The sequence below is a fragment of the Lipotes vexillifer genome, unplaced genomic scaffold (genome assembly GCF_000442215.2).
Source record: "Lipotes vexillifer unplaced genomic scaffold, Lipotes_vexillifer_v1.1 scaffold977, whole genome shotgun sequence".
Lineage (NCBI taxonomy): Eukaryota > Metazoa > Chordata > Mammalia > Artiodactyla > Lipotidae > Lipotes > Lipotes vexillifer.
Window position 1 is genome coordinate 5,709,448 of NW_006783088.1, and position 14,507 is coordinate 5,723,954.

Consider the following 14,507-nt stretch of genomic DNA (forward strand, 5'->3'; position numbering starts at 1 on the left):
AAAAAAAAAAAAAAAAAAAAAAGACTGAATGGAACCCATGAGGGAAATTTAATAGTAGTTTTGAGAAAATATCTTCCTCCTTCATTTTTCACTAAGTCTCATGGTGGCCAGCTATACTTGGGCAAATTGGAATGAAACACTCTGAATATGTTCCTCCTACTGATCCTTCTGAATTCAGGAAAAGCATTCTCTGGGACATCTTAATATACCTTACAAAATGTGGCAGACTATATTTTCCAAATCCAGATTTTATTTTCAAAAAAATATCTCCCTTCCCACATGTTCTCCAAGGTTACTATGTCACGCCCCCATCAAGAGGTGGTATCTTTTCCTCTCCCCTCTGAATCCGAGCAGGCTCATCACCACTTTGACCAACAGAGTATAGCAAAAGTAACACCATATGAATTCTGAGAGTAGGTCACCAAAAGATATTAGCTTCTGCCTGGTTCTCTCAGGACATTCACTCTGAGGAAAGACAGCTACCATGTAAGAAGTCCAACTACCCTGTGATGGACATGCTGGAGAAGCTACATGAAGGCACTGCAGTCAACAGTCCCAGCTATGCCATGGCACCAAACTGGGAAGAAGCCATCTCAGATCTTCCAGACCAGACAATCCACCCACTCAGTATCACTGAGTGACCTCAGTAATGCTATGACGGGCAAAAAATTGTCCCCCGAGTCTCGGCAAAATTCCTGACCAGCAGAATTTGTGAGCATCTCAGTTATTTTACATTGATAAGTTTGGGGTAGTTTGTTATGTGGTAATAGTAACTGGAACATAAACTAGTAAATTGTTAGGTTGATTGAAAGAAGGAAATTGTGTAGAAAATAGAGTACATTTTTTTTTAAGGTTTTTTCTTTCTTTCTTTTTTTTTTTTTTTTGATGTGAACCACTTTTAAAGTCTTTATTGAATTTGTTACAATATTGCTTGTTTTATGTTTTGGTTTTTTGGCCGCAAGGCATGTGGGATCTTAGCTCCCTGACCAAGGATTGAACCGGCACCCCCTGCACTGGCAGGCAAAGTCTTAACCACTAGACCGCCAGGGAAGTCTCTACAACCATACTGATTGGCCTTGTCTGCAAAACTAATCAGGACAATGGTCACATATTACACAACATGTCTTTACCAAGTTCTTTTACTTTACACGGCAATGTAATTATTTGCATAGGCTCACTAAGAATCTTTCTCCCTACCAGGATATAATTAGACAAAACAATTGGCCACCATGCCAGAAATGTTTCATTTAATAATAAATCTCACTTAATTAGGCATGACAAGCCCACTAGTAAGGAATTACACTCCCATATGGAGAAACAATGCTTCAGTGACCTGCCAGGAAACTATCCTGGTACCTGCTCTGTGGCTTGAGGAGTCTCCGTCTTATAGGTAGCACAGAATGTCACTTTTTGGAAGGCCAGGAACATTGAGTTATTTGAGGAACTTGGAGTAAGAGGATACTTCTACAGTCATAGGTACTACAGGCAAAATCATTAGAGGCAAACTGAATGATTTTTTGGTTCCTGATGGCTCCTGACCTTGAAATAGGTTAATTCTAAGGGCAATAAAAATATTTCTGGCACTACAGAAAGTGATAAAAAAAAATACATATATGACTCTAGAGGCTGCATGAGATTAACTCTAATCCTACTGTCATGTGGTTCTAGTTTTTTGGGGGTTTTTTTGTTTGTTTGTTTTTAATATTTATTTATTTATGTGGCTGCGCCGGGTCTTAGTTGCAACACATGGGCTCTTAGTTGCGGCATGCAGGATCGAGTTCCCTGACCAGGGATCGAACCCAGGCCCCCTGCATTGGGAGCACAGAGTCTTAACCACTGGAACACCAGGGGAGTCCCAGTTCTAGTTTTATTAAACACAAAACAAAAAGATCTTTATGTGTTCAATAATGCCTCATTGTCCTTATGTAGCTGAAATAAGCTAAATATACAAAGCACCATATTAGTAATACTGATAGTGCATCAGAAAACCATGGAACAAACATGTTTGGTCAAATCCACACCTTAACTGCACAGATATGATCATGGGTAAGGACTGAAAAAGTGAAACTGATACTGTTCACCTTAACCTATTCCTCTGTCAACTACAGACCAATAAGATTTACATTTCTAAAAGCTTTGCATTTCAAGAAATAAAGCCATGAAATTTCAGGGCCATCCTAAAGGTTTTCACCCTGACGTAAGTCACACAAAAAAAGAAACATCATATTTGCTTTTTTTACTCAAAGACAGAAATGTGTTTTTATAATCCAAGCTGATTAAACTGTATGCAATGAGAATTATTGATTGCCACATAATAATATGAACTATTAATAGCCCCATCTCTATATTCTGTGAACCAACAGGTTGTTCTGAAAGCCAGTCTCCTGTGCATTGTGCTTTACTGCAAATAAAAACTCAGAGTTCAAAAATTATCCAGGGCTTCCCTGGTGGCGCAGTGGTTGAGAGTCCACCTGCCGATGCAGGGGACACGGGTTCGTGCCCCAGTCCGAGAAGATCCCACATGCCGCGGAGAGGCTGGGCCCATGAGCCATGGCCACGGAGCCTGCACGTCTGGACCCTGTGCTCCGCAACGGGAGAGGCCACAACAGTGAAAGGCCCACGTACAGCAAAAAAAAAAAAAAAATATCCATGAGTTTTTTTTCCTTGACAAATCAAGATCGATAAAAATACTTAATATATTCATAATCCTGGCTAACAGTGATAATAAAATAAGCTTATTATATGTGTGATGACTTTCAGTGTGTCACTTTCAGGGACAGGTATCCTTACAAAGAACTATAATTTCATCTAAGCGATCAATCCTGAGAAAGCAGTTATCCATTGTTGGCGAAACATTTAGTTCCCTATGAAATTGTATATAATCCTTTTAAATTTTTTCTGAAGAACTTTGATGAGTAGACTGTCTTCCACATTCACCAGGAATTACTTCTCAAGGAATTACTTCTTGGGGATAGAATCCCCAAGTTTACATAATGACAGTAGCGAGTTAGAGGGTGAAAGGAGCCCTATTTCTCTCCAGTTGGCCCTTAGTTTCTTTTTCAATCTCCGCCTTCCCTCTGAGATAGGGAAGAAAGAGGGATGAGCTTAACCAACTGGAGTGAGTGTAAGAGCTGGATTAGGAGAGACAAGTTAGTCTAGTTAAATGAACTTGTCTGACTTCTGTTTCCTGACTGAACTCTGACTGATACAGAAATTGGTATCAGGAGTGGAAGCCCAAAATACAGACCTCAAAAGACTTTTATATTGGTTTGATGTGATGCAGTAGCATCACTACGAATCAAATTAACAGTGATTGCTGATTGTAGCAAAGTATCTACTGAAGAAGTGCCTTAAAGGATTTGAATTTGGGAGAAATGATGACTACAAAGACTTGGAAAAGCAAATCAAAACCACATGGAGATATCCCCTCACACCTGTCACAATGGCTATCATAAAAAAGAACACAAATAACAAATGTTGGCAAGGATGTGGAGAAAAGGGAACCTTCCTACACTGTTGGTGGGAATGTAAATTGCTACAGCCACTATGGAGAAAAGTATGAAGGTTTCTCAAAACACTAAAAATAGGGCTTCCCTGGTGGCGCAGTGGTTGAGAGTCCGCCTGCCAATACAGGGGACACGGGTTCGTGCCCCGGTCCGGGAAGATCCTGCATGCCGCGGAGCGGCTGGGCCCGTGAGCCATGGCCACCGAGCCTGCGCGTCCGGAGCCTGTGCTCTGCAACGGGAGAGGCCACAACAGTGAGAGGCCCGCATACCACAAAAAAAAAAAACAACCCAAAAATACTAATTCAAAAAGATCCACGCACCCCAATGTTCACAGCAGCATTATTTACAATTCCCAAGATATGGAAGCAACCTAAATGTCCACCAATAGATGAATGGATAAAGAAGAGGAGGTGTATATATGTACAATGGAATACTACTCAGCCATAAAAAAAAGAATGAAATTTTGCCATTTGCAGCAATGTGCATGGACCTGGAGGGTATTATGCTAAGTGAAATAAGTCAGATAGAGATAGACAAATACTGTAAGATATCACCTATACGTGGAATCTAAAAAATACAACCAACTAGTGAATATAACAAGAACAAGACTCAGATAAAGAAAACAAACTAGTGGTTATAAGTGGGGAGAGGGAAGAGTGGAGGGGCAATACGGGGTAGGGCATTAAGACATACAAACTACTAAGTATAAAATAAACTACAAGGATATATTGTACAACATGAGGAATGTAGCCAATATTTTATAATAACTATAAATGGAGTATAACCTTTAAAAACTGTGAATCACTGTACTGTATACCTGAAACTTGTATAATACTGTACAGCAATTATACTTCAATAAAAAACAAAGACTGTGGTATGTGGCTTCTTCTGAATGCACTGGAGCTCTTACGGAAAGAAAATGACAAGCTTGGTTGGGTCTTTCAGCTTTCAAGCTCACATTTATGATCAGGATCCAGAGAACTTCTATGACAGCCCCAATAAAAACTTCTATGTCTTATAGCCACAGAGCTCACCTGGCTAACATCAGATTTAACTGTGCCATCTGCAGAATTACAATGGAAGGTGAATTCCACAGACGCACCACGTTTCATGGATGAAAGCGAAACTGAATGAGAAAGAATGAGACCCTGAAACTGGGGATGAGGATATTTGGGTGGACTCTGCTGAAGCTAAGAATCTGGATACACACACTGCCCCCTCAATGCTGCTCTGAGCCTCCCTTGCCAGTGGAAATAGAAATAGCCTGCTCTCCTGTATCTGAAGAGATTAGCTTTCCCTGGCTTGAAAATCCTGTAATAACCTCACCATAAATACTGGGTTGGCCAAAAGTTCATTCAGGTTTTTCCCAAACGAGCTTTTCAGCCAAGCCAATATATGGGTAATTTGCTTGCAAGGGAATTCCTCTTCTCCTCAAGACCTAGCTGGACCATCCCTTACCACCACCCGTAACGGGGTTATATACTGACATTCTCTGGGGAACAAGTACAAAGTCCGATTCATGAAGTAATAATTTATACACAAAAATAGCTGTCAAATTTTGCTAATTTGTATTGGTAGAAACTTGGAAAAATCTGTGTGAGAACAGATTCTAAGAGTGTTAGACTAAGGAAAACAAAATATAACACCAGATTGGGCCAATATATTTTATATGAGTCACTTACTAGAGATTTAGGATTTAATGGTTAGCTTATACAGCTAGAAGGGGCTCTAAGAGTTAACATGTTGCTGACTGAAATTTGGACTCCATGATAGCCCACATTTAATAAGATAGGGAGGCCACAACTTCCCATGGCATAATCTAGAGGCAAGGACCCAAAAGCATAAGCAAATAGAAACGTTGGAGTGAATCTATCATTATAACTTACACACAATCCCTCTACCACTGTACCCCCAAGAGGGCCCAGTAGATAGCTCCTCACTAAGGCTCCAGCTTGTCCATCATACGGGCAAAAGGTCATTAGTCTGGCCATTTCACACTCTGCCAGTCATAAAATTTGCCATGTTGCTACAACATAAGAACTCCCCACTTTCTCTCTCTGGTCCCTTATTTTTTCCTTCATGGTACTTACTACAAACTGCAATTATTTATTTGTCTTTTTTTGGTTTTGCTTATTTTGGTTTTGTTTATTGTTTTTTTTTTCCTATTTGTTTTTTCTGTCTCCTCCACTTGCATATATGTTCCATGAGGGCAAGGACAGCATCTATCTTGTTCACTACTGTATCCTAACTGCCTAGCACAGTACCTGGTACACAGGCATTCAATAAAGATTTGCTGAAGGCATAAACAGAATTAGTCTGTCTTCACCAACATTAAATTCTGGTCCTTCCTTCTTCTGGAATACATATGTTCAGGAAAACATTATCCCCTCAAAGATGATTTACATCTGAGTTAAAAACTTGTACAAACTTATAAATCTCCTCTGTGTATTTATTTATTCAGCCTAGAATAGATGACCTGGTCTGCTGATATCACCTCTTCCATTAAATTTGTATTATGCCCAGAAAAGCATCTTCAACAACTAAAAAAAAAAATGTTTTTCCTCATAATAAAGGTCATTTCAGTGCCTTTACCATCTGTTCCTTCATGAAAAATGTTTGAACAGGATCCTGTCTTTCTCCAGAATCACATTTCTGTCCACAGTCATGTGTCACCTCATATCACAAGTTAACCAAACTCTCAAATATCATTAAAGTATATCTTCTGACTCATTGGGCAATTTTTGTACAGGTTCAAGCACTTGCTGTGAGTGTCGTGAGGTAGCTTTTCTTGTTTCTGAATCAAATAAGTGGTGGATTAATTCATAGCATAGCATTTCAAAATTCAACGTTCCATGTAATCAAAAGCTTCTATTTTCTGCCTATGAACGTTTATTTTTAGCAACTAGTAAGTGCATTCATTAACAGTCAGTTTTACAAACACACACCCCACACACATACACACAACATTTTTATCACTATAAGAGTTATTATACACATGACTACAAATAACTAAGAAAGAAACAGTACTAAGATCCAGGCAGTATGTTCAGTTCACCTACTACATAAGTAATAACTACCTCAGGCTCCTAAGTGTCATGGCTGAATTCAAATTCACACCTTAGCAAAACTACAAGATTCTGTATGTCTTGGGCCTTCACGGTTGGTTTTACATAGTTGAAACCTTGAAAGTTAAAATCCTTAAATGCTCGAGACTTACTGAATATCTCACTTTTGTAAAGATCTGTGCTCTCAACATGGTTAAAAAAAAAAAAGAAAAAAGATTTAACACACGTTACACTAGGAATCTATGAAGATCTGTTTTTCACCTAAAGATAAAGTGCATCAATGTGTAATCTGTCCAACAGGACCAGCTATGGTCTGGGTAGAAATAATAACAAAAATATACACCTCACAAGGATGTTTGAAGGATCAAAGAGGATAATACATGTGAAAGAATAAATCAATAATAACGTACTATATAAATGTTAGTAGCAGGTGGTAATGTTAATAATAAAATAAGTATGTTGTGCACCTTAAACTGCCATAATGTTATATGTCAATTACATCTCAGTAAAGCTGGGGAAAAAAATAACAGAAAAATACAGTATATATCCTCTCTCGTCTGAATGAATTAGGGCAGTTTGTTGGCTGGCTACATAGAGAAGTCAGTTACAGCAAGAAATCCTAGAAAATGATAAATACATACTGTAACCATTTTATTTTCATTTAAACCATGAATAAGTGTAATTCTTTCACCAATCCTCTGTGTAGGGCCAAGTCCTTATCCGAGTTTAGATCTGCTACCTGGAATTCTAGTCTTCCTTACATAAACCACACTCATAATGCATTATTTATAATTGCAGTTTCAGCTCTCATAAAATGCAGCAAAAACTTCAACACATATGAAACAATCAAAACAAATTTCTTCTTACTTTTTCTAGTTTTCTCCAATATTTTGAATTTTTCTTGTTTACCCCCAACTTGACAGCCAATTTCTTTCTCTTTTTTTTTTTTTTTGGCTGCACCATGGGACTTCTGGGATCTTAGTTCCCAGACCAGGGATCGAACCCGGGCCCAGCAGTGAATGCGCTGAGTCCTAACGACTGGACCACCACGGAATTTCTGACAGCCAATTTCTAAGAAAACTTGTTTTTCTCAGTTTTTTCAGAGCTTTTAACTTAGTCCTTGTATTCCCCTTTTTAAACTAGTATTGCATCAGTTTACAGAATATTAATAACAAATGCACGCAGCATAAGTAAGTTTGGAAACAAATACAACTGACAGTTCATAAGTAAACCATTTGACCTGTAGGAATAAAAGTAGACAAGCATCATACTGAGAAGCCTACAGGTCACAAATAGTTAGCATACTGGGAACATGAGTCAGTACATTTTACCAAGGAAATGGACAGCACTGGTTTATCCAGCTGGTTGGTTAACTGAATGTCAGTTGAAAGAGTTTTTGCCATATTATAATTCAGGTTTCAAGCATAACTAAGAAAAAAGTTCAAAGTAGTTTCCCTGTCACATGTATATATGTTACCTTTTGCATTTCTTCCTCAATCATATATGATATACCATTTAAAGACAATGAAGTCAAAGAGTAAAAAAATGCAAGAATATTTAAATGAAACAACAGAAAAGGAATTCACATATTTAAGGAGAACATGATAAAATGATCAGAGAACTTGACTCCTGAAAAAAGAACCTAAATGAGTCAGTTAAAGACATTTTAAGCAAATTATAATAGTCCTATATTAATTTGAAAAAACTGATGATCCATCTGTGAAACATCCCATTAACAGCATGAAAAAGCAGCTTTCTGAACTATAAATAATTATGTCAATGCTAGATATCTGCTTGAAAACATTAAATTTAGACTAGCTATATTCCTTTTGTGATCATAACGGGAGGGAAGGGTGATGGGAGAACTTACTTATTTCACTGGAAACCTGGTTCAGTTTGTCCTGTGATCTGCTGATAAGGACAATCTTCATTCCACGCTTTGCTAACTAAAACAATAAAAGAGACACCAAACAGCTGAATGACACCTGCGTATTTCACTTTAAAATGTAAATGATTGATAGATACAGTGTCATTTTAAGAAAATCTGACCATATGGTAATCCAAGTTAAAAAACTAATAAACCCAAGTGCAATGAATGGGCAAAACAAAATGAAGACTTTACAAAGATTCCCCAAAGGGTTATCTTTCTCAATCAAGCTAGTATATAAAAGTCATAGGGTTTTAGAAGAAGGAATACTTTTACTTTTATTTTGCACTTGTCTATACTTAGTTTTTTTAAATCATAAGTATCTATTACTTTTATAATTGAAAAATTAGCTTTAAAAACGTTTTCATTTTAGAGAGGATACACGAAGACTGCAGAACTGGCAAAGAAAACCACAGTTAAAATGTTAGGAACTCCAGGCTCCCCTGGTGGCACAGTGGTCGAGAGTCCGCCTGCCGATGCAGGGGACACGGGTTCGTGCCCCAGCCCGTGAAGATCCCACATGCTGTGGGGCGGCTGGACCTGTGAGCCATGGCCGCTGGACCTGTGCGTCTGGAGCCTGTGCTCCGCAATGGGAGAGGCCACAACAGAGAGAGGCCCACGTACCACAAAAAAAAAAAAAAAAAGTTAGGAATTCCTAAAAATTGAATCAATTTAAAAATGTTTATTTAAATACTAGACTTTATGGACTACAAAGGCAAACTAAGATAGTTTATTGAATGACTTAAAAAAGAATTTCCAGAGGGGTACCCTCTATGTACCACCCCAGTGCTGTGTAACTGCTTCATAGAATGAATGATTTATGGGAACATGGTTTCTACCCCAGAGACCCATAAATATAGTGGCAGAGGAAAAAAACACTGATATACACAGAACTTCTTAGTGAACTACTCCAGGCAGTATATAAATGAGAATAAATTAGGTGCTATGAACTATAAGTGATTTAGTGAACTAATTTTCCAGTCCTAAATCCTCAAGCCAACTTTTATTAACAGTAGTACTGCAAATGAGAAGATACGGAAGAACATTTTTTATAAAGATAATTAAGGTTGGTAATAATTTACTAAACTAATCATTTATGAAACATCTAAAGAACCCATGAATATATACTGATAGTTTTTCTAAAAAATTAATGGGGGAGGAAGAACAAGGAAAAGCTGCTTTTTATAGAAAAACAGCATCTAATGTAAATGTAAAAGGACAGATATCATTATCATTAAAATATTACCAGTTTTCTTCCCTAACTTAGGAAAGGAAATAGCCACCCAAGTCCAGGAAGCACAGGCCCAGGCAGGATAAACCCAAGGAGAAACACACCAAGATACAAAGTAATCAAACTGACAAAAATTAAAGACAAAGAAAAATTATTGAAAGCAACAAGGGAAAAACGACAAATAACATACAAGGGAACGCCCATAAGGTTAAAAGCTGATTTCTCAGCAGAAACTCTACAAGCCAGAAGGGAGTGGCATGATATATTTAAAGTGATGAAAGGGAAGAACCTAAAACCAAGATTACTCTACTCGGCAAGGATCTCATTCACATTCAACCAAGAAATCAAAAGTTTTACAGGAAAGCAAAAGCTAAGAGAATTCAGCACCACCAAACCAGCTCTACAACAAATGCTAAAGGAACTTCTCTAAGTGGGAAACACAAGAGAAGAAAAGGACGTACAAAAACAAACCCATAACAATTAAGAAAATGGTAACAGGAACATACATTACTGATAATCACCTTAAACGTGAATGGATTAAATGCTCCAACCAAAAGACACAGGCTCGCCGAATGGATACAAAAACAAGACCCATATATATGCTGTCTACAAGAGACCCATGTCAGACCTAGGGACATATACAGACTGAAAGTGAGGGGATGGAAAAAGATATTCCATGCAAATGGAAATCAAAAGAAAGCTAGAGTAGCAATACTCATATCAGATAAAATGGACTTTAAAATAAAGAATGTTACAAGAGACAAGGAAGGACACTATATAATGATCAAGGGATCAAACCAAGAAGATATAACAATTATAAATATATATGCACCCAACAAAGGAGCACCTCAATACATAAGGCAACTGCTAACAGCTATAAAAGAGGAAATCGACAGTAACACAATAATAGTGGGGGACTTTAACACCTCACTTACACCAGTGGACATATCATCCAGACAGAAAATTAACAAAGACACACAAGCTTTAAATGACACAACAGACCAGACAGATTTAACTGATATTTATAGGACATTCCATCCAAAATCAGCAGATTACACTTTCTTCTCAAGTGCACACGGAACATTCTCCAGGATAGATCACACCTTGGGTCACAAATCAAGCCTCAGTAAATTTAAGAAAACTGAAATCATATCAAGCATCTTTTCTGACCACAACGCTAGGAGATTAGAAATCAATTACAGGGCAAACAACTTAAAAAACACAAACATATGGAGGCTAAACAATACGTTACTAAATAGCCAAGAGATCACTGAAGAAAACAAAGAGGAAGCCAAAAAATACCTAGAGACAAATTACAAAGAAAATACGATAATCCAAAACCTATGGGATGCAGCAAAAGCAGTTCTAAGAGGGAAGTTTATAGCAATACAAGCCTACCTCAAGAATCAAGAAAAATCTCAAATAAACAATCTAACCTTACACCTAAAGGAACTAGAGAAAGAACAACAAGCAAAACCCAAAGTTAGTAGAAGGAAAGAAATCATAAAGATCAGAGCAGAAATACATGAAATAGAAACAGAAAACAATAGCAAAGCTCAATAAAACTAAAAGCTGATTCTTTGAGAAGATAAACAAAATGGATAAACTGTTAGCCAGACTCATCAAGAAAAAGAGGAAGAGGACTCAAATCAATAAAATTAGAAATGAAAAAGAAGTTACAACAGACACTGCAGAAATACAAAGCATCATAGGAGACTACTACAAGCAACTCTATGCCAATAAAATGGACAACCTGGAAGAAATGGACAAATTCTTAGAAAGGTATAACCTTCCAAGACTGAACCAGGAAGAAACAGAAAATATGAAGAGACCAATCACAAGTAATGAAATTGAAACTGTGATTAAAAACCTTCCAACAAACAAAAGCCCAGGACCAGATGGCTTCACAGGTGAATTCTATCAAATATTTAGAGAAAAGCTAATACCCATCCTTCTCAAACTCTTCCAAAATTGAAGAGGAAGGAATACTACCAAACTCATTCTATGAGGCCACCATCATCCTGATACCAAAACCAGACAAAGATACTACAAAAAAAGAAAATTATAGACCAATATCACTGATGAATATAAATGCAAAAATCCTCAACAAAACACTAGCAAACAGAATCCAACAACACATTAAAAGGATCATACACCACGATCAAGTGGGATTTATACCAAGGATGCAAGGATTCTTCAATATACACAAATCAATGTGATACACCATATTAACAAATTGAAGAATAAAAACCATATGATCATCTCAATAGATGCAGAAAAAGCTTTTGACAAAATTCAACACCCATTTATGATAAAAACTCTCCAGAAAGTGAGCATAGAGGGAACCTACCTCAACATAATAAAGGCCATACACGACAAACCCACAGCAAACATCATTCTCAATGGTGAAAAGCTGAAAGCATTTCCTCTAAGATCAGGAAGAAGACAAGGATGTCCACTCTCGCCAATATTATTCAATATAGTTTTGGAAGTCCTAGCCACGGCAATCAGAGAAGAAAAAGAAATAAAAGGAATACAAATTGTCACTGTTTGCAGATGATGTGATACTACACATAGAGAATCTGAACGATGCCACCAGAAAACTACTAGAGCTAATCAATGGATCTGGTAAAGTTGCAGGATACAAAATGAATGCACAGAAATCTCTTGCATTCCTATACACTAATGATGAAAAATCTGTAAGAGAAATTAAGGAAACACTCCCATTTACCACTGCAACAAAAAGTATAAAATACCTAGGAATAAACCTAGGGAGACAAAAGACCTGTATGCAGAAAACTATAAGACACTGATGAAAGAAATTAAAGATGATATAAACAGATGGACAGATATACCATGTTCTTGGATTGGAAAAATCAATATTGTGAAAATGACTATACTACCCAAATCAAACTACAGATTCAGTGCAATCCCTATCAAATCACCAGTGGCATTTTTTACAGAACTAGAACAAAATATCATAAATTCTGTATGGAGACACAAAAGACCCCAAATAGCCAAAGCAGTCTTGAGGGAAAAAAACAGAGCTGGAGGAAGCAGACTCCCTGACTTCAGACTATACTATAAAACTACAGTAATCAAGACAATATGGTACCAGCACAAAAACAAGTATAGATCAATGGAACAGGATAGAAAGCCCAGAGACAAACCCATGCACCTATGATCAACTAAGCTATGACAAAGGAGGCAAGGATATACAATGGAGAAAAGACAGTCTCTTCAGTAAGTGGTGCTAGGAAAACTGGACAGCTACATGTAAAAGAATGAAATTACAACACTCCCTTACACCATACACAAAAATAAACCCCAAAAGGATTAAAGCCCTAAATGTAAGACTGGACACTATAAAACTCTTAGAGGAAAACACAGGAAGAACACTCTTTGACATAAATCACAGCAAGATCTTTTTTGATCCCCCTCCTAGAGTAATGGAAATAAAAACAAAAATAAACAAATGGGACCTAATGAAACTTAAAAGCTTTTGCAAAGCAAAGGAAACTACAAAAACGACGAAAAGACAACCCTCAGAATGGGAGGAAATGTTTGCAAACGAATCAACATACAAAGAATTAATCTCCAAAATATACAAAGAGCTCATGAAGCTCAATATTAAAAAAACAAACAACCCAATCCAAAAATGGGCAGAAGACCTAAACAGACATTTCTCCAAAGAAGACATACAGATGGTCAGGAAGCACATGAAAAGCTGCTCAACATCACTAATTATTAGAGAAATGCAAATCAAAACTACAATGAGGTATCACCTTACACCAGTTAGAATGGGCATCATCAGAAAATCTACAAACAACAAATGCTGGAGAGGGTGTGGAGAAAAGGGAACCCTCTTGCACTGTTGGTGGGAATGTAAACTGATACAGCCACTATGGATAAAATTATGAAGGTTCCTTAAAAAACTAAAAATAGAATTACCCTATGACCCAGCAATCCCACTACTGGGCATATACCCAGAGAAAACCATAATTCAAAAAGACACATGCACCCCAATGTTCACTGCAGCACTATTTACAATAGCCAGGTCATGGAAGCAACCTAAATGCCCATCGACAGATGAATGGATAAAGAAGATGTGGCACATATATACAATGGAATATTACTCAGCCATAAAAAGGAACGAAATTGGGTCATTTGTAGAGACATGGATGGGTCTAGAGACTGTCATACAGAGTGCAGCAAGTCAGAAAGAGAAAAACAAATATCGTATATTAACGCATATTATGTGGAACCCAGAAAAGTGGTACAAATGAACGGGTTTGCAGGGCAGAAATAGAGACACAGATGTAGAGAACAAACATATGGACACCAAGGGCGGGAAGCGGCGGGGCTGGTGGTGGTGGTGTGATGAATTGGGTGATTGGGATTGACATGTATACACTGATGTGGATAAAACTGATGACTAATAAGAACCTGCTGTATAAAAAATTAAATAAAATTCAAAATTTCAGAAAATTACCGTTTTTAAACCACCCTAGTAACAACTAATTTAGGCAAAAAAAAACAGCAACACATGTTGGGTGGAAGATTGTTGCAAAATGAAATATCCATACAGTCTCAAAGTATCATCCCACAGATTCTTTATTAATTACAAAGGGGAAAAGGTACTTTTATAATGGAAAATTATGGTAGACAACATCTTAATAAATGATTTAACATAATCAATAAAGGAACAAATGAACTTCTTGTGGCTCCTGATAAGATAAACTCAAAAGAATACAGTATCCACCTGTGTAGCATTCCTG

General features: G+C 37.3%; 1 protein-coding gene across 1 annotated transcript in view; it reads right to left on the reverse strand.

The window, feature by feature from the left end:
• Positions 1-14,507, reverse strand: part of HSD17B12 (hydroxysteroid 17-beta dehydrogenase 12) — a 159,345-nt gene that overhangs the window by 93,123 nt on the left and 51,715 nt on the right. The window contains exon 3 of the mRNA XM_007455809.1: positions 8,442-8,517. Coding sequence (XP_007455871.1) covers positions 8,442-8,517 — 76 coding nt within the window. The remainder of the gene's footprint in view (positions 1-8,441; positions 8,518-14,507) is intronic.